At 39.8% G+C, this 24,926-nt stretch overlaps 2 protein-coding genes across 4 annotated transcripts in view; one reads left to right on the forward strand and one right to left on the reverse strand.

Moving 5' to 3' along the window:
- Nucleotides 1-185: 185 nt before the first annotated feature.
- Nucleotides 186-16,370, forward strand: FAM8A1 (family with sequence similarity 8 member A1). Its single transcript, XM_074987657.1, has 5 exons — nt 186-592; nt 3,462-3,582; nt 11,252-11,375; nt 12,406-12,545; nt 13,277-16,370. Exons 1-5 carry the CDS (start codon nt 202-204, stop codon nt 13,419-13,421), a joined length of 921 nt encoding a protein of 306 aa, XP_074843758.1. The 5' UTR covers nt 186-201; the 3' UTR covers nt 13,422-16,370.
- A 3,235-nt stretch (nt 16,371-19,605) lies between these two features.
- NUP153 (nucleoporin 153) overlaps nt 19,606-24,926 on the reverse strand; it is a 63,273-nt gene continuing 57,952 nt past the window's right edge. For all 3 annotated transcript variants that reach the window (XM_074987655.1, XM_074987656.1, XM_074987654.1), the window contains 3 exons: nt 24,119-24,397; nt 21,567-21,726; nt 19,606-20,689 (listed from right to left, as the gene is read on the reverse strand). In XM_074987655.1, coding sequence (XP_074843756.1) covers nt 20,605-20,689; nt 21,567-21,726; nt 24,119-24,397 — 524 coding nt within the window. In that variant the 3' untranslated portion in view covers nt 19,606-20,604. The remainder of the gene's footprint in view (nt 20,690-21,566; nt 21,727-24,118; nt 24,398-24,926) is intronic.

Consider the following 24,926-nt stretch of genomic DNA (forward strand, 5'->3'; position numbering starts at 1 on the left):
GCTTGGACCCTAAGACCCAGAGGTGCCCTACAGAGCGGTCTCGTCCGCGCATGGGCGGTACCATCTCCGCGCCGGCAGAGGGGGCACGGGAACCGCTCTCCTGCGCTTTTTTTCACCTCCCCCCCCCGCCCCCGAGTGGCGGCTCCCTGCGCCGGCGCAGTCAGTACGAGCATATGTGCGTCAGAAGGAGGGCGGCGGACGATGGCTGGGGTGATGGCGGAGGCTGAGCCGGGCGGGCCCGAGGAGGCGGCTGCGGCTGACGGCGGCGAGCGGCCCGAGGCCAAGGCGCTGAGCGCGGGGGAGTACGCGCGGCGCGTGCACCAGTGGCTCTGGGACTCGTACTGCGGCTACTGGAGCTGGCAGAGCGGCGTCCCCGCGCTGCTGGCCGCCGCCGCCGCCGCCGCCGCCGCCCCCTACGGGAGCCCGGGCCCGCCCGCCGCCGCCGCCGCCTGTCCGCCGCCGCCCGCCTACTACGGGCCATGCTACCTCCTCGCCGCGCCGCCCGCCTGGCCGGCAGCCGCCCGCCCGCCCGCGCTGCCCAGGCCCGGCCCCGCCGCCAGCAGCGCCCCGCGGGAGAGCGGCCGGCCGGCAGGTGAGGGGGAGTGAGGTGCGGGGCTGGGGAGAGCCGAGGGGCGGCAGCGGGGGGCTGGGGGCGGCTCTCCGAGGGTTACAGCGGCAGCCCCGGCTCGAGCTCCTGAAGTGGTCGGCAGATGGGAAATGACTGTTTCCGCCACGCTGTCTCCCTAGCGGGGATCGGGTTTGTCTGTCGGGAGCTTTCAGTGCCCTGCATTAGGTGGGAGTAGTAGTAGTAATAATCATAAATAATAATAATAGCAGTTCTCATTGGACTGGCCCACGTTAGTGTAGGACGGGATGTGCAGAGCCCTGCTTCAGTTTTCACAGGTTTTACATCTTCCAATCTAATGTTAGCAGCATCAGAGGGGCAGCCGAGTTAGTCTGTATCTGCAAAAATAACAAGAAGTCCTGTGGCATTTTACAGACGAGCATATTGTGGAGCATAAGCGTTTGTGGGCAAAGACCTGGTCTTTGCCCACAAAATTTTAAGCAGGTCTTTGCCCACAAAAACTTTTCTCCAAAAATATCGGGAAGCCTATAAGGGGCCAGAAGTCTAGCATTGTGGTTGGAGTAGGAGTGCAGGTTTCTGTATGTCCTTTAAAGCCCTGTCACTGCCTTGTGGTGGGCAGGCAAAGTTAATCTGTATGCTTCATTTTCTTCATGTGTGCTACAGGGACCTGTGAATGATGAGGTTTAGAGGTTAAGGTTGTAATGCTTCTCAAAATCTTCAAATAGTTTCAGAAGGATAGCTGTGTTAGTTCATAGCTTCATTAAATCCAAGCAGTCTTGTAGTGCCTTAAAGATGAACAAATGTATTTACTAGGTAATGAATAAATCTGAAGAGGTGGGTCTTACCCATGAAAGCTCATTACCTAATAAATAAACTTGTTCATCTTTAAGGTGTTACAGGACTGCTTGTTTTTTGGTGAAAATCTTAAAAGGGCTTTATAGAAACACAGATATTATTCAGATTGTTTAGTGGCTCTGTGCTTAAGTGTATGATACTCTCTTTAACCGCCTAAGGAAGGAAAGTGTGGAATGACAGATACTTGGTATTTTGGGTTCTGTTGGCATCTGAAATAGATTTTTGAATCCTAGGGATAGTTATGACCACAGTCAATCAGAATTTCATGGAAGCGATAAAAGAATTATTGTTAGTGCAGCATAGATAGTTATTCTCAAAGAATAGTGTATGCAATATTCTATTAGGAACACCATCCTCTTTAATAGATACAGGAATTCTGAAACATTTGTATAAGTCTATCATGTTTAGGTCCTTTCACAGTTATAATGTTTATCTCTTTTAACCACTCTCTTAACCAGTTGTCAATACATTTAATTATTAGTGTGGCTATAGTCAGAAAAATAAAATCAGCAGTTCCATGTCATGAAATTTCATATTAAACATACTCATTTTAGAATGTTAATTCTTTATCTTCTGGCACTGTATGCTCTGTGAGGTTAGGAAGTCCAGTTGTGTTCTTTGCATTCTTGCATCATCTTTGGTTAAAGATTGTACAATTAGGATTTACTGGACAATGGTGACAGTGCAGGAATAGAAACTTTATTTGTTTTGCTATTCTTCAAGCGTTAATGAGAGTAAATTTGATGGTGAATTAAACAGACATAAAAGGAAGATGCACAGAAGCAGATGTTAAAGTGCCCTTCTTATCCAATCAATCCTCTGCTTGCCTTTTTAGAACAAGAACATGGAGGCAGAGAGTTTTGTGATCCTCTAAATCAACTTGTTATGGCTAGTATTCATTTGTGTGGCTTCTGTGAATGCCTTATGAGATATCTCATTTCGTAGGAGAGATTAGGTTGAAATATTTTGTGAAGGAAGACGTACAATAGTAATGAGTTATTTCTCCAAATTATTTGTCTGAATTTTAAGAAATGTGTTTTTCTTAACCACGTGGTCAGGTGCATGAATATTTTTTCAGTTAAATTGTTTTGAATATTAGTTTCATACAGGCACTTCTGTAAATGCTGCTGAGGAGATAGAATGTGGAGAATCAGCCTCACTACAGTACTTTTAAATGACATTTTTCAAAACTTTGTTTTAAAAAAATCTTTCTTGTCGTATTACTACTGCCACCTAAGATTAATACGGAGCATTTAAAAATGATTGCATTTCTTTCCCTAGGGCCAATTAAATCAGTATACCCATTTTCATTTTTCTGTTCGCTCATGGTAGTGTAACTTGCTATATGTTGGTCAAACAGTGAATAGGAATTCTTGTTTTCTTCCTTGATGTTAAAAAATAGACAATTTCTTGGCTTTGGTTGTGTGTGGTTTTTTAAGTTGTGTTGGGGAGCAAGAGTGGCTTGGCATTTAGGATATCTTGATTTTTTTTCAGGAACTTGACTTGAGATAGTTGCCTTACTTTTACAGGGTTGGTGGTCAGCTCTTTCTAATGTCTTCATGATAGAATGACTGAGTGGTGGGAAGGAGGAAGTTTTAATCCCGGTGGGGGGGGACCCTGCAAGTTCCCTTGTAGCTATAATAAAATTCAAAAAGGTACACTATACAAAGTAACCTCTTCAAGGGGGAAACCTGTCTAGTTATTTAGGAGTAATTATGTAACTCAAACAGCTAGGATTAGATGAGGAAAAGCAATCTCAAAGATGTTACTCAGTAGGCAACTTGTCTTTCAGTTCCCATAGCATTAAAGTACTTTTGAAGGAGGTAATTAATTAGAAAGGATATGGCCTTCCCCGGGTTGGATTAAGGATTTGAAAATGTTCCTTGCAGAGGGACAACATAAAATACCATTTTAATGTTTCCTCTTGTAGATTAGTTTGTGCTGTACAGAATGTGCAAGTTTAATTTATAAATTGCTTTAGCAGAGTAAAATTTTGGGTAATTAACTGTTTCTGTTACAGGTCGGGAATATATTATCCCATCCTTGGCGCACAGATTTATAGCAGAGATGGTGGATTTCTTTATTCTTTTCTTTATAAAGGCAGCCATTGTCTTAAGTATTATGCATCTCAATGGAATAAAGTAAGTTACTGTATTTAAGGCATTATTATATAAAGCTTTTCGCTCTTCGTCTTGAAGAATATTATGTATAGTAAATTTTGGAGCAGCTGGGCTTGCACAGAGGATAAGCACATGATGGAAGCTTAATTGGCAAGAGGCCCTAACCTTTTTTGTCTATTAAAATAGATATTTAATAAAGTGATGCATTACACAGTTACGTGTATTATTAAAAGGTACTTGTACATGCTTAGAAATGCTTTCAAATGTTAACTTTTTTTTGTTAAATAAACTTAATAGTTGGCACTCAATTGGTAAGAATGTGGTTTTTAACTAGCTTGTATTTTTAAGAGGCAATATTAGAGGTTTTTAGAAAAACTCACATGCTCTGTTTTGAAAAACTAAACTGAGGTATTCTAAGGCTTTTTCCCTCCACCAATGATTTGTGTAGATTTGATTTATTTTATTTTCAAAAAAGGTTAAGATGCATTTACTTAACAAAACACCTGTTTGCAGTTTTTTAGTATGGGAAGAAGGGGTAAGATATGTTTGATGTGGAACCTATCAACCTTGACTGTTTTCCATACTCCTGTAAAATGTAACTTCAAGTGCTACTTGAGAACGTGTTGAATCAGAACATTCATAGACTTATAAAATTGGAAGAGACCATTAGGATTGTCTAGTGTGACCTCCTGAATTAATTTCTTTTGGAACTGGAAAACTTAAAAAAAACATTCAAGCCTAGCTATTAATGAGGGAGAATCCATTGCAACTCTTGGTGAATTGTTCAAATGGTTATCATCTTCACGGTTTTAAAAACTTGAGCTTGTGGCTCCTAGTCTGAATTGTTTAATGTCAGCTTTCAGATCCTGTTATACCTTTGCTAGGGTAGAGAGCTCTCTATTTAATTTTCTCATGTAGGTATTTGTAGATTGATTAGGTGACCTCTTAACCTTCTCTTGGTTAAGCTAAATGTTTGAGTTACTTGAGCCTTTCACTATAAGAGATGCTTTCCAATCATTTAATCATTCTCCTGGCTCTTCTCTGAATCCTCTCCAGTTTAACAACATCTTCCCTGAACTGTGGATATCAGAACTAAAAATACTATTCCAGTGGGTGTTGCAACAGTGCCAAATAGAGACAGTGCAGTCTTCCTAATCCTGCTGGATTTTACTCTTTCTATGCATCCAAGCAGCGTTCCCTCTAACTTTCTCCAACCATGTGTAGAATATATTGTGTTATGTGCACTGAGACTTACGCAGATGTACACCACCATTAGATATCCATGCTGCTAGGTATGAGTGGCTGTGGGTGTTCTGTTAATGTGTTGGGAGGCATTTGACTTTCTCTTGGGTGGCTACCCAAGTACTCAGCTTGCAGGGAACACTCCTCTTACTTGGATCTCATGTTCATGTGATCGTTCATCAAGAGCCCAAAATCCTGGTTCATAATAAATAGGAGGAAAGGGTTAACTATACCCCTCTTAAAGAAAGATCTGCTTTCTTTTTCTTGATGGGCATCTACGTGGACTTGCAGTACCACTACAAAAGTACTAGAAGATAGAGCCAAAGTTGATGCCAAATGAGGAGTAGGCGCAGAGATGGGGTTTTCTTACTTAATCTCCAAGACTCTTAGAGCCTACATAGATGGTGGTGATATGGTCTTCAAGCCACTTCTGATTTAACTGCTGCTAGCAGTTCTGGATAAGAGATTTGCTGCTGGTATAAGATTGAAGATGTTCTAGTTTTGAACCTGTAGAAAGGACAGCAATGTTAAGGCCGGAATGGCAACGTTTGCCTAGGGTTCTGTGTCAGAGGGCTTTGGCACAGAGGCTAGTTTGTTTTCTCAAGGGCCCCATCTTAACATCATGCTGCATGCGTTCAGAAGCAAGATGAGCTGTGAGCCTCAAGTGTCTCTCACCTCCCCTCACCCCCCGGCAAGGGAGAGCAGAAAGGAGTGGAAGGGCAGCAAACTGCATGCTATGGCAGATCCACTTGCTAACCCAGACATAAAAGGTCCTGGATGTGTAAGGTATTATGAGTCAGGATGTGCACATTTTCAAAGGGTTTGGAGCTGCTTTCTTGTAAAATCTCTCTTGTGCGCTCCTTGGAGGATATTGCATTTCAGAACAGCTTCTCAGCTCAACACGTGGGGTACCAGATCCTGCAAGTGTGTATGTAGAGTCAGGATAACATACTTAGACATAATCTAGAATAATGAAGGGGGCATAATGAACTGGACGCATTAACCCTGAAATGACCTGTAAGGAGGTGGAAGTGTTCTTTTAGTAAGTATGCAAAATAAAAGAATGGAGAGAGTCTGCCACAGATGACTACTCCCGCCCCCCAATTTCTGGCTTTTTCTAACTGTTTGTTCACCTATCTGCTGCACACATTTTACAAATTTTAAAAGCTGATTTGTCTGCTTCTGCAAGCATTTTTCGTTCTTTCCATGCATGCACTAATGCTTGGAATGCTGGATTTACCCTTAGACCGCTGCTCTCTCCAGACTTTTTTTCTGCTGTGATACTTATGAGAGCCAACCAGTGAGGGCTGTATGTGTAGCAGTTACTGGAAAGGTGAATTAATTTGAAATACAATAATTAGAATCTCAGAACTGCAACATAGCTAAACTATGTAACCGCATGATTCAGTTTCTTACGCTTGTTCTCTTGTCCTCACCTGCTTGGATCTTTGTAATTTTTCTCCAAGTAGAATAAACTGTTCAAGGCATGGGTAGCTGAGCTACTTATTTGCAGAGCATGTAGCACAAAAAGTATTGATCTTGACTAGGAGTTGTAGAGACTATTGCTATCCTAGTTGTGGAAAAACCTTTTTTCTACTCTGCACTCAGTCTAAATGCTCCAGCCCCTACTGGTTAAGGGTAACCGGTAAGCCTCTTCTCTTTAGGGTGAGGTTGACGGGTTAAATGTTAACATCCCTAAACTGTATATTAGATGCACGTGACTGAAGTATGCAAGTTTGACATTTAGGTATGTATTACTATTCCATTTGCATTAGAGAGTGGCTTTTTTTAAATGGTGAAATCAGTATAAATGTGCCCTGTATTGGTATAGCATATTCTCCTTACTGTGTGGGAATAGCTTCATCAGTATAAAGCAGCTTAACATTGCTGTAACTGTGTCCATGCTATGAGATATTATCATTTAACTATATGGTACAAGTTGAACCTCTCTTGTCCAGTTTGCTCGGGACCTGGCTGGTGCTAAACAAGAGAATTTGCTGGGCCATGGAAGGTGAGTATTGTCTAGCAGCATTACAAATGCTTCCACTGCTTACTGGGCTTTTAGAAGACATTTTGGGTAAAATAGAACTGAATAACAGCCCAAAACATGGAGAGCCAGGATGGGTGGCTGGAAACAAACTGGAGGGAACTACAGGAACTCGACCACTTATCGTGGGTGTGGCCATATGTCTAACGAGAATCATGCCGGATTATGGATGTTAGCAGACTAGAGAGGTTCAACCGACATGGTTAAAGCAGTAAATATAGCTTGTGCTCAGAAACAGCACTCAGTGATGCAAGTGCTAGGAATATGTCTGCACTATGGAGGTAGAGTGCTGCACATGCAGCCTATGCTGAAAGAGCTTTTTCTGTTGGTGTAAAAAAAAAAAAAATACCTCCTTCCCAAATAAAATTAATTGTATTGATAGAAACCTTCTTCCAGGGGAGGCAGTTGGGAGATGGTCATCTAATCTTGTCTCTAAAATCAAAGAGAACATAGCATCGGAGAAAGGAAGAGCAGTTGGGTAGGAGAATGGATATTAAGAGGAAAGCTTGCATGAAAGCTATTATAGTTAACAGGTAGGCAATATTAACAGTAGAACAAGCGTACCTGATCAGGTGAAGAGTGTGGGTGAAGCCAAGGAGAAACAATAGAGATGTTTGTACACCAGTGCAGGGAACCTGGATTAAAAAAAAGCTGGAGGCGCTAGAACAGGGGTGCCCAACCCTTTTTCTTCAGGGGCCACATGGCAATTGTTTTACATGTTCTAGGAGCTGAACACAAAATAGCCCCAAACTCACCACCACATGCTTGGGCTTAACCCCTCGCAGCCCCAAACGGCTGCTCCCCTGCTAACCTCCCCCCACCAGCTGGGCACTCTACACGTCACCTCTGGTGACTTTCCAGAGTCCCAAGAGCCGAGCTACACTGCGTCCAGCTCCAAGAGCCATGCGGACACCTGTTAAACATGGTGCCACTGCTGGCTCTGCAAGTCAGATAAAAAGGCTCTGTGGGCCAGATTTTGGCCCATGGGCCACATGCTGGACACCCCTGCACCAGGACTACTGGTACAGGAAGTGAATGTGGTTATCAGAAGGATAAAAGAAACATGGTGGAATAATAGTCATGATTGAGGGGCATGTGCTGTTCAGGAATGAAAAGGTAAAGCTGTTGGAGTAGCACTGTATATTAATGAAGAATGTAAACTGTAAAGAAATTTGAAATGATGGAATGGATAAAACAGTCTGGGTCAAAATCATTTTGGGGATGAAGGAAAGCTATGAGAGGCTCCCCAGGGAAAGTGCTTTAGGATATGCTGTGGATCCCCAGGATCTGATTAGGATATGGATAGAGACCTCTTTAATGAAGTAGGTACTGTTGTTATGGGAGACTTTAATTTCTTAGTGAGAGAGAGATATAGTGCTACTAAAAATGGTAGGGCTCAGGTTCTCCTGGATGTGATTGATAACTGACAGATTTCTGCAGCAGAAAGTCACTAATCCAACAAAAGGTGATGCCATTATAGATGTAGTATTAGTGAGTTGTGAAGTCCTCAGATGAGTGGGTTATAAGGGACAACTAATGAGCTAATTTATTTTAAAGTAAATTATGGTTCTTGATTTCACAAGAACTAACTTTGAAAAATATGGGAATTATGAAAGTGGACTGGAGTGGAGAACTCAAGAATCTGAATGTGAAAAGGTTTGGAATTTTACAGACCACAAGTTACAGACCACACTGAATGAGCAAGCATCTCAAACGTTAAGAGAAAGCGGAAAGCCTACAAGCAATGAAAGATAGACTGCATCAGCACAAAAGGCTACTTCTTCGTCAGAAAGTATAGGGAAAAATGGTCTGCCGAAAGCCAAGCAGATCTGGATTTTGCCAAGGAAAATAGAATTTTGTTATGGATTTATAGCCCTATAAATAAAACAGAAAAAGGAAAGTGGGACAGCTATGCACTGAGGACCAGGTGGCACGTAAGGATAATCAAGGCATGGACTGAGATAAGCAAATATTTTCCCTCAGTTTTTGGCAGGATGGCTGATGGAAAAGAGGATACTTGAGTAGAAATGGAAGTAAAACTCCAGCCCCTTTATTGAGACCAAATCATGGGACCTGGAGGATCTCTGTCCAAGAATATTAAAGGAACTGGCACATAAAATTGAAAGCTCAATAGCAAGGATTTGTAATGAATTTAGGGTTTGTACTGACTGAAAAATTGCTAATGTAGTACCTGTTTCTGTGAAAGAATAAACAAAATGGTCTGGGGAAACTGCAGGGACGTTTGACCTTGGTTTTATGCAAGGTCTTGCAACAAATTTTGGAAGAAAGTTTAGTTAAGGACATTAAGGTTAAAAGGTCACTGAGGTAAAAAACAGCAGGGGTTTACAAAAGAGTGATGGATCAACCTTGAGAGGATAACTTATTTTTTAAGACACGGGCAATGTGGTAGGTCTGATCTGTATGGATTTCGGTAAGACATTTGATACCTTTCCACATGGGAAATTCCTAATTTGGAAAAGTTAGGAATTTAAGATGACTAAGTAACTGGTGGGTCATACTGAATAGTGAACTTGGGATGGAGTGAGGTTATTAGTAAAATTCCTTAGTGGCAGTCTTGGAAACAATCTTAACATTTATATTAATAAGCATGACACAAAGTGGGAGTACCGTAATAGAATTTACAGATGACAAATAGATGAGAGGTATTTTGTTCCTCCTCCGTTTTGACAATATCATACTGTAAGATCTGAATGACCTTCAAAACTGGAGCAATAGAAGGGTGACGAAATTTAGGAACAAGCGCAAGATTTTATTTAAAAAAATTTTTTTTTTCCTATTAAGTTGGGGGCGGGGGCGTTCGTGTTCAGGTGGAAGCAAGGGAGGAGGAAATTGGTTGATTACAGGTTGACTATAAACCAGGAGGTGAGGCAGCTATGAAAAGGGCTAATGCGATGTTAGGATACCTTAGATGAAGTATTTCCAGTAGAGCTAGAGAAGTGTTAGTACCATTATATAAGGCATTGGTGAGATCACATCTGGAATACGGTGTTCAGTTCTAATCTCCCAGATTTAAGAAACATGAATTCAGACTGGAAGGTGCAGTGAAGGGCTGCTGGAATGTTCAGAGGAATGAAAAACCTGCCTTATGTGAGTGAGGTTGAAAGAGCTTGGCTAGTCAAAGTCTAGGGGGGGATGAGGTTGCGCTCCATAAATACGTCAGAGGGCTAAATCAGGGAGCTAAAGGAGTTAAGTACTGATGTGGACATAAGAACAAATAGAGAGAAACTGGATATCAGCAAGATTGGGCTTGAAATTAGACAAACGGTTTCTAAACATCAGAGGAGTGAACTTCTGGAACAGCCTTCCAAGGGAAGCAGAGGATGTAAAATAACTGGCTTCAAGACTTCTTAATAAATTGATGGAGAGGATGGTGTGGTGATATTGTTTAGTGGCATGTTGCCATGCTGCAGTTGCTAGCAGAAAGACTTCTAAATGGCCAGTGGTGAGAACCTAGATCTGGAGGGCTCTGAGTTACTATAGTGCATTTTTTACCCAGGTGTCTGAGTGCTGGGTCTTGCTGACATGTTTGAAGTCCAGTGGACCACCATATTTGGGACTGTGAAGGAATTTTTCCTTGTGTCAGATTAGCAGCATGAGGCATTGGTCACTTACAGATTTAAACAAGTAAATGGTTGTCTCATTTGAAGATGTTAAAATCATGGTTTGAGGATTTCAGTAACAGCTGGACGTTATTGGTGTGTGACAGAAGTGGATAGGTGAATTTTGTGGCCTGCAATTTGCAGGAGGTCAGACTAGATGATCATGATGGTCCCTTCTGGTGTTAAAGCATATTGCCTGGTGTATGTTATATGGCAAGGTTGTATGCAGCCTCACTTTAGAAATGCCTTCTTTCAAATTTGGCTCTTGACTGTGTGCTTCTCTTCCACTTCAGTAACACCACCTTCGTAAGCAGCATAGTTGTGGTTTATGTAATTAAGCAATGCAGTGTCTACACTGATGCTGCATCAACTTATGTTGACTGTTACTGGCCCCCAGCACCCTCCCCACACTGCCTGTTCAATCCATACAAGCACTTCTGGTAAAGATGCACACTCCTGACATACAGCCAAGTTTGATTTTAATTCTCACATGTGATTTAATAATTTCAGTGGCTGCATGCCTTCATAAGCTAAGTTGACATAATTTTGTAGTGTAGGCTTGGGCTTTGGGGCCAAGTCAACAAGCTGCTTCTTACTAGGGTTTATATAGGGGTGATTTTTTTTTTTTTTGCATCTCTGATGGACATAGCTATGCCAGCGTAATCTTTCAGTGTAGATTCCAGAGGGGGTAATTGAAGTGGTGGCTGCGGATACCATATTGAAGGTCAAATGCAGTGGGATTTTGGAATGGCTCATTTGTTGAAGTCTTTTTTTTGTACAGGGACATTTCCAAGTTTGCTATGCATTATATAATAGAAGAAATAGATGAAGACACATCCATGGAAGACTTGCAGAAAATGATGGTAGTGGCTCTTATCTACAGGTTGTTAGTCTGCTTCTATGAGGTAACTAGTCATGAATATTAAATCCTAATTTACCAACTGGATAACTAGGTATAATGTTCTATGGCTATCAGAAGCATTCAAAACCTGAGGAGCTGGTTAAGAAGTCCCTCTCTAACACTAATATACCAACTGTAGTCTAACACATTAAATTGTGTATTACTGGAAGTCTAACCATAAATTCTGTTAAATGCAAAGGCCCAATTATACAGTTGTGCTAAAAATCTAAAGAGTAAGCAGTCAGTACATCACCACAGCAGCCAACTAAGTTTTTGATCAGAACACTGTCAAAAGGCCCATCCTACAACATCTCTCTCATCTTGACTGGCACCATCATGATCAGATGGGAATGACAACTATCTTTAGCAAGCCTGGGTTATTTATACAGTATAACAAGCCAGTAATGTCAGTGTCAGTTTGGGCAGTCTGTGCCTGCACTTTCCTTGGTCTTCCCTCACTTTGGCTAAGACCAGATAGGGCAGGGAAGGTCTTTTCCTTTGATTTTTATGGATGTGAAAGATAGTATTGATTGGTCATCTATCTCTTTATACAGGCCTATATTTTAAAATGATGATGGCATATTAGAGGTTGCTCTAAAGTCATCACAACACAACCCTTTTTTGTCTGTTAGAACCAAGCTTTTGTTAATTAGTGAGTTCTCTTAACTGTATTTCAAGAATAGCTTCCTCACAAAACTCATCTTGTTAGTTTTACTTGCTTCTTTAGCATTTGAACCAATTATTCTTCAAGGACTGGTTACATTTGTTTTGCTCTTCACACAATTTACCAAACACAGGTAATTATTAACCAAGCTAAAATAGCTTTAAACCTTATATTTTAAAATTAGCCTGTGAAAGTAAATTTAATGAATGAGAATAAATGTGAATTAAATATTCAGTATACTAAAGTTATTAAGATTTTTGTGCCATTTGGATTGCTTTTGTTTACAAATCTGACTTAATAAAGCTCTATACTTTTTGGGCAACCCACAATGATGGATTGCAGAAATAAAATAGTTTGATTTCTCTTGCAGATTATCTGTATTTGGGGAGCTGGTGGGGCAACCCCAGGGAAATTTCTGCTTGGACTTCGAGTTGTAACATGTGATACCTCTGTATTCATTGCACCAAATCGTGTGTTAGTGATTCCATCCTCCAACGTTAGTATAACAGCGTAAGTATTCATCATTTAATTGTATGTTTAGCAAATTAATGACTGCAATTACATGATTTGAAATAAGATTACTTTGCCAGAAATCTGTTGTACATACTTAGTGATGAGGGGTCTGCCTCTTACCATTGAAGAATGAGGAGATCTATTTTTTCTTAAATATGGGTTGGTTGCAGAATGGGTGTTCAAGGTTCTGAAGTCTGCAGTGTGCAGCTTAGAGTGGACTAAGCCCAGACAGGACATCTGTGTTCTATCCAAATGCTGGTAATACTTTGTAAACTCTCTAATAGTCCTACTTAGAACTGCTTCTTTAATAAATTTGAGATGCAGAACTCTATCATGTTAAGCTGTGGTTGATAGGATTAGGTAGTCTTTTGTTATTCCACAGGGGACATGGCTTTCAGCAGGCTTCCTACTTCATGGTGGCAGGACCTTGAGTTCCTGCCCCACTTGCCCAAGAAAACTGGCTTACCTGCCAGCCTTGGCACCTGTGCCAAGGGTTGCTAACCCCTGCTCTAAAATCTGTGATTCTGGCAGTGATTCTTAACAGACCATGCCAACTGCTCTGTTTGTGACCCAAGAATCAATTACTGATTAATCACTTAAACAGATGGCGCACTTTTACCTCTGAATCCATGTGATTCTTTGTGCTGCATGAATTTGAGGTACTGATCAGTGACAAAACTGCTGCGGGGCAGGGACTAAAAATTAAACTGATCTCCTTCTCATTCTAGGTCTACAATACGAGCCTTGATCAAGAATTTTTCTATTGCTTCCTTTTTTCCTGCATTCATTACATTGCTGTTTTTTCAGCACAACAGAACAGCTTATGACATTGTAGCAGGAACTATTGTAGTAAGAAGAAATGGAATCCGATGATACCAAAAGATGCCCAGCTTGCCAAACTTTTTTTTGAACTTGTTTAAAAAGGAAAAATAGAGAAGACCATTGGTATTGATTTCCCAGATAAACTGGAGACTGATACAGGTGTTAAACAAAATGGGCCATTCCAGTATGGGTCCCATGATTATCTTGAAAGTATTCATTTTTCTTACATGCCAAAGAAGTTTGAGAAATATTAACATTAGATTCACAGGAAGGAAGCTGGTTATATCTATCAAGAACCATTTCTCTCAGGCTCCAGAAAGGAAATGCCAGGAAATAATTGACATCACATTCTAAAATTTGATCATTTTATGGCAACATTAAGATGGAGAATGTAGTTGTGGTCTGTGTTGGTGTTTACAGAACAGAGAAATATCCCCCTAGAGGTGATTGCAGTGTTTCTCTGGGGGGATGGAGGGAAACATCTAGCTAATAATGTGTCCGTTAAACCAATGCACTGTGCATGGTTGGGTATCAGTCCTTAAACGTCTTAGTGGATTTCTTCACTCCAACATTGTATTCCTTTACTACTTTAAATGTCTTATTTTAACATGTATTGTGGCAGGTTTTATGCATGATTGTGTGAAGCATTAAGTCCCTTACTATTTATGACTATCCTAATGATGAAGTAAATTAAGTTACTACTGCTTGTGGAAAGAATAAGTTACTGTGGTATTCTTATGAATTAGGTTTAAGTAACTTCAGAGCCATACATTTAACAGTACTGATCCTGATAAAGATGAAAATTGTTGGTCCCTTTTGTTGGGGGAGGAAAACTTTTTTTTACCCCTCAAGTTGTTGCATATAAACTATGTAAAAACTGATAGATGGAGTTCACGTGCAGCATGTAGATTATATCGGGCAGAACACAAATTATGGCTGTAACTTCATAGATAAGTTCGATTGGTTTTTGCTTTATATTTTAAAACTCTGCATAATTATTTCTGCCTTGAGAATAACTTGGACACCTATTGTTGCATAAAGAAAGCTGATATTTCACATGAATGCGTAACTTTGATCATTTGTGTTTATTCTTCATGTAATATTGACTAGAGATGTTTCTGAAAAGCCAAGGCTACCTTTCATTATTAACTTAATTACATGTCAGTTGTTTTTAAGTGAATTGAAATGCCACAATACTGTAAGTCATTGGCTTAGGACTAAATATTGACAAGTGGTTGCAGCAATTACTCTAGCCTGTCATGTACTTTGTGCTGGGGATTGTTGTGGGAGAGTATTTTAAAATGTGCAATTTAAATATAGAATAAAAGTATTTCTACAATTGGTAGAATAATTTAGGAAGGTACATGCCACTATCAACTTTCATAATAGTTGAGCATTTTACTGTTTGGTATGTTAGGGGCGTTATAGAAGTGTTCATGGAAAGAGTATTCTGAGTTAAGGAAGAATGAAGTTAAACTAATTTCCACTACAGCGGTGCTTAACCTTTTTGATTACTACTTGCAAAAGATTGACTGTTGGCTTTAGATAGATGTATGTTCATTTGCATTACTAGATATTGTTTTACTTCAGAAGAGAACTCTGCTTCTTGTAAGCTTGTTTTCCACTTACACACTGTAATTTTTAAATTATTGCTTATAACTGCAGATCAGTTTATAGCAGTTCTCAGACTGTGGATCATGACCCCCTCTGAATGGGGTTGACAATAAGGATGTAGAGCACCCCGTCCATCTCCTGCCTCGTCCCTGCCCCCCACCCCAATCAGTTAGTTAATTGAATGGGGTTTTATATCCCTAGTTGACAGGGCTGGCTTAGACTTGCTGCAGTCGGGTTGAAGCCAGAACCCCACTGCTCAGGGCCAAACCCAAAGCCTGAGGATTTCAGCCCTGGGTCACAGGACTCGGACTGCAGGCCTCCTGCTCCAGGAGTTGATGTGCTTTCTCAGCTGGAGACCCAGATTTCCAAACCTAAATCCATTGCAAATTAGGCATGCTTTGTATTGGAAGAGCACCTCCCTCCCTGCCCTCCAAATTATGATGGCACTATACAGTCTGATTCCTATCCATAGAAAGTACAGTCTTAAGTGGACAAAATTTTAGAAGCTAGTGGGTTTGTCTTATACTAGTCTGTTGCAAACAAATGGAGATAGGTTGGCTTTTTTAGGGAGGAGAAAAAAAACTAGTATTAAAAAGAGCCAGCTTTGGAAGGCGCATTCCGCATATTTTTTCCCCAAAATTGTAAAATTGATAGTGGTACAGCTGTAATAAATATAACAGGAAATATTGTGTAGTTAAGGTAAAATACTTCACAGAATATAACTTCCATTTTGGTCTGTAATCACTAAGGCCATAATGTGTAAGACCCAAAACTCTTTGGGGAATGTATATCAAGCTTAATTGTACCAGCATAGAATTGTTCTGATGATGCTTAGATCTTCTCCTGGCAGATATGCATGTTTGAATTCTTAAGATTTTTTTATAACCTTTAAAACTAAAACCAAAATTTAAGATTTCTGAACAGGAATCTAGTTTCTGCTGTATAAATTCATTCTGTATATCCCAGGTGGCCATGTTATTTGCACTTATGTTACCTGTACATGGTATGGTGCAACAAACAGTGTGAAGTAGGCTGTACCAGAGCAAAACAGAGATTGTAGAATAAGGGAAAACCCAAATAAACTTGACATCCATGTTAAGGTTGTGCTCTTAAGTGTTCAAGATGTCAGTCATATGGCCAGATTTATGGGGAATAGCTGCAGTTAACTGCTTGGGTTTTTTTGTGTGTGATGTATATTTAATCTTATCTCTCAAAGCAGTTTGGTCTTTTTTTTACAAAGTTCTTGAATGCAGATGTTACTGCCTCTTCTGTTTCTCAACCATCAGACAGGGCTTAAAGATGCCACTTTGTTTGGACTCAATTAGGGTATGCAGTTGTTAAAAGACCATGTATACCATTCAGTTCCTCAATAAAAATCTAAGCCTTTGGGTGTCTTTTTTTTTTTATTTGAAGAGTGACATTACCACAAATATTCAAGTTTTGAAATAAATTCCCTGGCACTAGTAGCACTTGGTCATAGCTGCAGTTTGTTAGTAAGTGCATGTTTTGCTTCTCTGGTATCTTTTGTAAAAAGTTCATACAGAGCTGTGTGCCTATTTAAAATAAGAGCTTTTAAGATATCCCTTCTAAATGGCCTTTAGACATTTGGCTGTAAATTTAAACATGACCAAATTATGCTATCATCAAAACTGGATAGCTCAACTGCCTGTGATGAAATGAATGGCAAATCAGTCACTGACATGACAGGCAGATCTGCATAAACTACTGTACATGAGTAGTTTTTTTATTCCTACTTTAATGAAAACATTAGGTAGGAAAGATGTAAGGTAAAAAGCGTGAAAGGACAAACTATTCATGCACGGAAGTGTATGTAGCTCCACTTTTGGAGGAGGGGGTGTGCTGTTGAGTGGGGAGCTTTTTGGAAGAAATTCCCTGCTTAGGAGTGTGCACTTTACTTCTTAATAAGGTTAACTGTCACAAGGGAGGATCTCTGATGGCACTGGAGGGAGTTGCAGCTCTGGAAGGCAGTGTTGCCACCTCTGAAGCAGAACGAATTTTGTGTGTACCAATATGGAAGTGATGTGACTGGTCATATTGATGCATGTAAAAATTCATGGGATGGGGGTGATGCCAGAGGGGTTCTGCATTGTGGGTGGGTGCTCAGCTACAGGCTGTGGGCTTGATGTTGAGGCTGGAGTTGAGAGGCTCAGAGCTGAGGGGGAAGGGTTCTGATAGGCAGACTCAGGACTGTGACCAGAGGTGCCAACTCGCTTGGACCAGACAACTTTGCCACAACTGTGTTGGGTCCATCCAGTCAGGGAGAGTTGAGAGCCAGAGCTGGGGTAGAGGTTGGGAAAAGGAGAGTGTGCATGAGAGGGCCTCAGGACTGGTTTGCTCTGGAGCCTGGCCACTCCAGCAGTGGTGGGGGGGAAGAGGTCTGGGTTGCAGCTGCTGTGAAGTTGGATCAGGGTCAGCCCCTTTCCCAGTTGTCACAGGTTCCTGCCCTGTGTTGCCTTAACAGAGAGTGATGGGCTGGTGCAGCTTTGCTTAACAGGAAGCTGATAGCTGCAGATCTGCTGTGCTTTTTTTTTTATTTCCTTGCTATAGAGCATCTCTAGGTGCTTTCTGAAAGGATGCTCAAAGAACTCTACAATTTCCTTCCTTCCTGTACAGAGGCCATTTTCTACCCACAGTGAGGAAGAGTGAAAATTCCCTTTTCACTGTAGTTTTGAGGGTGTTTCTTTCCTGGTGACACTTCATAAAACCTGTTGCTTTGACTTAATTACTGTGCCTACACCTCTCCTGTTTGAAAGAGGTGCTTTAAACTTGAGCAAGTTAGCCCACTATCTGCTCTGAACTCAGGCTAGGCCAGGTCAGAAAAGCTTGTCAGAGATGCACTTACCAGTAAAACAGCCTCAGAGGTATTCTGCATTGTCACACAACGAACACCTAGTCTTGCAGCACTTACTAGGGGATGAGCTTTCATGAGGTAAATCCACTTCTCCAGCTCTGAAGAAGTGAGTCTGTCCCCTGTAAGCTCATCACCTAATACATATTGTTTAAGGTGCTACAGCAGTGCTTGTTTTGTTCAGTAAGTGTTTTTGCTAACATTCTCTCTCAGGGTAGGGAAAGGAGTTAGAAAACACCCTAGCTGCTGGTTAGTTATACCAATAAGTGTGCACTTTGACATAAGCTGTCTACAGTAGGACTCCTTTACCAAAATTGTATGCTAATAGGGCTTTTCCACCCTAGCCTTCCAAGTGTAGACTTAGCATTAGTAAAGTACAAAGCTTTTCAGTTTTAAATAAACCAGTGATTAAGGCCATAATGTTTTATTAGCCACTGAAAATACTTAACTTTCATTAAAGCACAAGCTTGTACTAATTCTAGTCTTGAACATTATAGAAAATGTTTGATGCTGGTTAGTGAATTTTCCTTTGTGCTTTAGCTTGGTGTATATGAGAGAAGTTTGAAGTGCTCTCCAGCCTATGCAACATTAACATATTAACACAGAGGGGGTATCAGTTTCAGAAACAGATTTGCTGTAAGTCCAGTTGAATAACTTTCCTCCCTAAACCATCTGTCTTTTATACTGCTGCATACTGTGTAACCTGTGAAGCCAGTCTCATCTCAACTGACCCATAATCAGATTGACAACAGTATGTGAGCTACATAGGCATTTCTGGAACTAAAACACTGGTGCTCATCCCACCTGTTTCTGGACCACAAACAATTAGCACTCCACGGGGGGGGGAGGAGGAGGAAAGAGAGGAGAGGGAAGAACAGTACTGGTGAGCAGTAAGTCAAATTCTGGCAGTAGAGGAGGGCTCTGAACTCAGCTGGTCTTACAGCAGCCTCAAGTTTTAATTGATACAAGGGAAGTCACTGACTAGAACAGATGACCTCCTATAATAGGGATTTTCCCCTGAAAGTCACCTCTGAACATAGAGCACAAGTATGAAAGGTTAGAGGAAGTAGCGTCTGTCTGTACCTGCAAAAACAAGAAGTCATCCTGCATCTGATGAAGCAGGTCTTTGCCTGTAAGAGCTTATGCTCTAAAAAGTTAGTGTGTAAGGTGCCACAGGACTTGACTTAATGGCTTTCACTGGAGTTTCACTGCAAATACAAAGGGAATGGTGGTCAACCACTTACAAGCCCCATGACAACCACAATTGTTTCTTACTGTTTTCCTAGTATTCTTCCATGTAAACAAGGAGCCAGCAAGCACTCTGTGACCTATCAGCCAGATCAGTGGCAAATGCTTGCTTTGTTTGAGAATCTCTAGGCCTCAGTGCAGTATGCTATAGCTCTCCCTGAATGTTTTGACTTGTTTTCAGCACTGTTGGACTCCAAGCAGCAGCAATTTTAAATCAAGCAAGCAAAATAAAAGTACAAGCAAGTATTAGGGTTATGTGCATTTATTGTGATTTTCTTTTAAAGTATGTAAATGTATGTGCAAGTTAGGTGAAGCCCTCAGACTTCAGCTAGTAGCCCCTCTGGATTGAGGAGTTTGGGTAACTTCTGGTAGAGAGGATCCATTAATATAAATCCATGATTTAATCTCAGTACTTGTAGAAATGTTGCAAAGAGGTATGACGTGTATTCTGATCGACACAATGCTTAGTCTTAGCTTTCATTTTAAGTTAAAACTACCACAAACAATATTTCATAATTTTTATTGATGGCATTTATCCCATGGTTTTACATGTTAATCATACTGTAATAAACATGGCTTTAATATTAAACTTTTCCTTATTATCCAAAGTCACCACAGTCCATTTCTGTAAATATAAAAATATATACTTAATACTTTGTACAATACTGGTTTTTGGTCCAAACAAAAATGGATCAGAAAAGCCAATAAACTCACTTTAAGAATTCCCAATTTTATTTAAAGATTTTCCAAATGGATTTAGGCAACTTTGAATAATGGGATTTACATAATAAAATCTGAGACCATACTAAACAAAAATTGCCATAACACACAAAATTAAAATTTCAAGTTCACAGATTTGTTATGCCAAAAAAGAGAAACAAAATTGTATTTACACTTTCATAATAAAATAACAAAAAAGGCGAGAGAGGTGATAAGGAGCCATAAGAATGTAATAAAGAAATAGCGTATTATTAAATGGAGAACTACAGCTCTAACAAGTCCTTAGCAGGGACCATCCTTTAATCAGTCTTCCTCTATCAGAAAATTTTAGTGCACAATACACCCAACTCACTCACTTCACACATACACCAGCACAAACTCAGCATTGAAATCATTCATTATCAACATTCTCTACTCTATACAGAATCCCTTCACTGATATAATTACAATTCTGAGGCGTCAGTAAACGCAAATGATCGCACATTGTGGTGCAGATGAAGAGGTATTATACAAAAGCTATTTGCTGTGCGGGCTATATTTATGTCTATAGCCAGACCATGCCAGGTCTGAATAAAGAAATTGCTGGATTCTAAAATTATGTTGCTTGAGAATCTTCCTGTCACCAACTTTACCTGTTACCAACAAAATAAAGGGGGAAAAAAGACTGCAGAGTTTTGAATTTCTTTAGGCAGATCTGACTTCAGCTAAACCCAGCATGAGGTACAATCCAATAACTGCAGGGCACCAGCTACTGTGAAAGTTGCTGTCTATTAGCCCTGACAATTATTTTCTACGTCTAACCGCAGTCTTTATCTTCCGCCCAGAAACTGAAGATCCAGAAGCTGAGAAAATATTTTTTCCATTAGACCTGTCAAAAAGAATTTAGAAATGGTCAAAAGAAGTCTTGCATGCTTCTATGCAAATTATTCCAGAAAAATCCTGAAATTTGCAAATCACCAGCTGCAATAATACATAGTCTGATAGTAATTAGCCAGGCCCACACTTCATAAAATGCACAGCAAGAGAAGGCTTCCAGAAATAAGTAGCCACATTAGTGATATTACAGTACAAGACACACACAAGCTATAGAACCATCTGGCCTGTAGATGAAAGAAGGTCTAATTTTCATACATGAAAAGTGATGCGTGTCTAACCTGAGAGACTTAAAAAAAGGACCTGATCAGAGGGTGGATGCTCAACATCTGAAAAAAATCAGTAGAGCCCTGCACGTACACAAAATTGGTATCTACATCTATATCTGCAAAAACGATCCAGGGATATTGCAGAAAAGGGGATCACCACAAACTTCTAGCTAAAAAATTTGTAGCTACATCCACAAAAATGAGCCACAGCTATCCACAGATTTGCATGTCCCTTTTCAGAAAGAAGGTATCAAATTTGGCACCAAAAACTAACTAATCAGTTAATGACAGACTGTGTTATCTTACTGTGGAGGTGGTTCATAGGTATTCCTATGAACCCCTAAAGTAATCCTGTAAATAAAGATTGATTTGTAAGTTGAAAGATGCACAACAGCATTAACTGCTATAATTTGCATGAATTAGAATTTTTACCTGTGGTCCCTGTAAGATGAGTGTAGCTGCCCAGCTGATTAGCAGAGTACCCACAGCAGGCAGCATGAGTTTCTATTAGTGGTGCACATAAAATGTATTTCACATGGATGGAAAAAAATGAGAGGAAACAGTAATTTTTAGCCCCTTTTAGTCACTTAGAAATATTCTTACCCCATTGTAAAGGTTGAAGGCTGGTTAAATGGAAATCCTGAAGAGCCAGAAGGCTGGGTTGGTGGCGCTGGTGTGCCAGGATTTGCACCAAAAGTAAATACTCCTGGGCTACTACTTGTGAAGTTGAAATTAGTACTACTTCCAAACTGGAATACAGCACCTAAAAAAGAAAAAGGTTACCTCCTCTGATGCAAAAGTAGTTCTTCCCCTATGCCATTCAATTGTCAATTAGTATCACAAGCCTGCAGGCTCCCGTAGAGCAGTGATAACAAAGCTGTAATCAACCTAATCTATACTAAAAATATTCACGCATTTAGTGGGGCAACTTCATGGAGGACTGGGATATTTTAGCGAACAGCGACTGCAGCACTGCTGATTCCAATAGAAGGTGTTGACCCTATGAATGCAACAGTCTATAATATGTGCAGTAGAGTTAAGTCATTTAGGGTTAAGTAAAAGTCAATTCCTCTTATTCTAGATATTTGTGCATTTCAAACTATGTGCCTTTTAGAAGTTTGGAATCAGTTACAAAAGCAGGGCATACTGCGTATTTTGAATGCTCTGTACATTTTTAGAGAACCTTTCAAAAGGAAATTGAGAAGCTATACATAAAATATATTTATGATCACAGGTAGTGCTTCCCACTGAATGGACTGGACTGATGTGTAATACTTAATGTGATTTGTAATTTATCTGGTCTTTCATAAATCAACATATGCTGTACAAGTTCTTACTGTCAAATAAACAGAAGGATTCAAACAGGAGTTTTTGCATATTCATATGCTTTCAGCAGGAGGATGCAGTTACAGACAAGGGACTCCAGAAAAGAACCCTTCTAGGAAAGGAACCTTGCTTTTAATTAACCAATTTGTCTTGCAACTTATATTTTTTAATACTAAAGTCACAGCCACTATGATTTCAACTTAAAGTACATTCCCATAGCTTAAGCCTAAATTTTGGTGGTGTTTTTAAAAAACAAAAAAAATCTACTAAACCTAAGATAGAAGTCAGAGCTAATATTTTCAGTGAGCCCCTAAAGTCAGATATGAGAGAGCTGCAACTGATAAACTATAATATTAATTTTCACTTTTATTGTATTTTTATATTTTCAAGAATAAAAATTTAATACAAAAACATTAAATGAGACTAAAACCTATTGAAACTGGGAGGCAGACTCAAAGGTAGGTGTACCACTTAAAACAAAGGTAGGAAGTTCTTAAAAATTGCTGAAAGTAGTTTAGATAGCAAGTTATTCATTAAACTCCAAACCTGGATTTCAGTGTTCGCATGAGGACCACATCTACATAGATATCACTGCAGGACTGGGACCTAACTTTCAGTCTGAACAGTTTATGGGATTTAAACATTATTTTGCTTGCAAGATCAGTGAAATACACTAAAAAAATTCAACTGACTACTGTACTTTCACCATCCAAACTTAGTGAAATGTAAAAAATAAAATCGTCAGGCTAACTTTCTTTTCAATTTGAGTGATAAAATTTAAGGGTATTGTTAACATACATAAAAAATGGATTTTGGTAGGGTGGGATAAATAAATTTGAACTGGACGGCGCCTTTTTAAAACTGCTATTTCCTTATTTTCTGATACTGCAATAATGTTAACTACAAGCTTATCTGTAAATGAAGTCTGTCCTAGTTTACAGTGGAGTGTTGTGGATTTGATATTTAAGCACACATTTTATATTGTCCTAACAAGTTTATAAATTCTCCACACTGAAGGCTCAACAATATTAAATGTGTTTGCATAACATCTAATGCAAAGGAGCCCTTGCATGGATGGCAGTTAAGCACTACCACAATATAAACATAAAATAATTTGTGAAGACCAGGTAATCAGAAAGATTCTGATCTCTGAAATGCCACCAGATCAAGGGAGGGCTGACTGAAATATTTCATATGAATGGAAATAAAGTGTTCCTGTGCTATGGCTAACTGTATTACCTTGTTATTTTCCTAGAGGATATTTAATTTCTATAGAATTACTATATACACCTTTAGTTAGTGAATATAGCTTCCACAAGGACAAGGAAGCTGGGAATTTATACTATTCTGAGAAAATATTACTTAAGTTACCATAATCAAAACAATAATAAACTACAGTGGCAGAAGAGAATTTCTGTGAGGGCAGAGTCTCATCCAGGCTTCAACTACATTAATCTTCAAGTTGATTTTATACTATTTTGCTAACACTAGCATCCTTGTAAGAGAACGAACACACAAACGACTGCTGTGCTTGCAACCTTAATTTTGCTCAAGAATTTTTTGTGGCGAAGGTTTTGATCACATGGGGGGGGGTGGGGGTTAACATCTGACTCCCTAGGAATGAGGCAAATTACTGTATAATTCTGTTAATCACTATATTTGAGAGATTGTTTTATTTTTACTTTATTCTTTAAAGGTTGTAGTGTTTAACATAAGTTGACAAGAAATCCAAGTAGCCTTATTACTGAACATGTCAGAAGAATGCTTTCTATAAACAATCTGTGTCTTGAGACCAAAATAAATACCTGACAAGCAGTGCTCACACTCACCAGAATTAGGTGTTGAACCAGAGCCAAAACCAGGCTGTTGACTTGCTTGCTGTCCAAAGACAGGAGGCTGATTACTGCTTGACACAGACCCAAAGGCTGGAGATGCAGACTGAGAGCCTGCTGAAAATAATGTCGTTGATGGTAATGATCCGAAGGCTGGAGCATTTGGCTGGCTGGCCCCTTGACTTTGACCAAATGTTGGTGTCTGGCTGGCACCAAATGCTGGACCAGCAACAGGTGCTGAAGATCCAGAGCCAAACACAAATGAAGAGGAAGAACCTAGAAAAGCAAAGAAGCAGAACAGAAGCTTCAGCATTACAACCAGCTTTTTCACAAAGACAAAACTAACTGTTGTAGAGAAACAAGGCAGCTTTCATTTTCAAAGCCTCATCTTTCAAGGTTAACCACCAAATGCTACATGTAAGCTCAAAAGATATCCGAAGTGGCTGAAATAATCCCTACGACAACTGGAGTGCATAGCACAAAACTATGAATTCAACCACAGAAAAAAAGTGCACTTGGTACCATTATATGAACCATGAGAAGTAAAGTGGAAAACGACACATCTGCATTGCATTAAAAAGTATCACTTTTTTAAAAAGAGAATTTTATTCCAGGCCTAAAAACCTGTAAATTGCATTTCATACTTAGGATGACAAAAAGTGTTCAACACAAACACCACAGTTATCTAATAGCAGCTACACACTAATGGTGACATTTTATTCATGTAGTAGCTGAGAGTTGTTTCTGTCACATCAAGCCAAAAACAGTGCAGCTTGCAAACTTTTATTTACTTTTGTTCAGTATT

The sequence above is a fragment of the Carettochelys insculpta genome, chromosome 2 (genome assembly GCF_033958435.1).
Source record: "Carettochelys insculpta isolate YL-2023 chromosome 2, ASM3395843v1, whole genome shotgun sequence".
Lineage (NCBI taxonomy): Eukaryota > Metazoa > Chordata > Testudines > Carettochelyidae > Carettochelys > Carettochelys insculpta.

Coding starts and splice junctions, on each gene's coding strand:
- FAM8A1 (XM_074987657.1), top strand. CDS start 202: ATGGCTGGGGTGATGGCGGAGGCTGAGCCGGGCGGGCCCGAGGAGGCG. Junction 3,583..11,251: donor ATGCATCTCAATGGAATAAA/GTAAGTTACTGT, acceptor TTTTTTGTACAG/GGACATTTCCAAGTTTGCTA. Junction 11,376..12,405: donor TGTTAGTCTGCTTCTATGAG/GTAACTAGTCAT, acceptor TTTCTCTTGCAG/ATTATCTGTATTTGGGGAGC.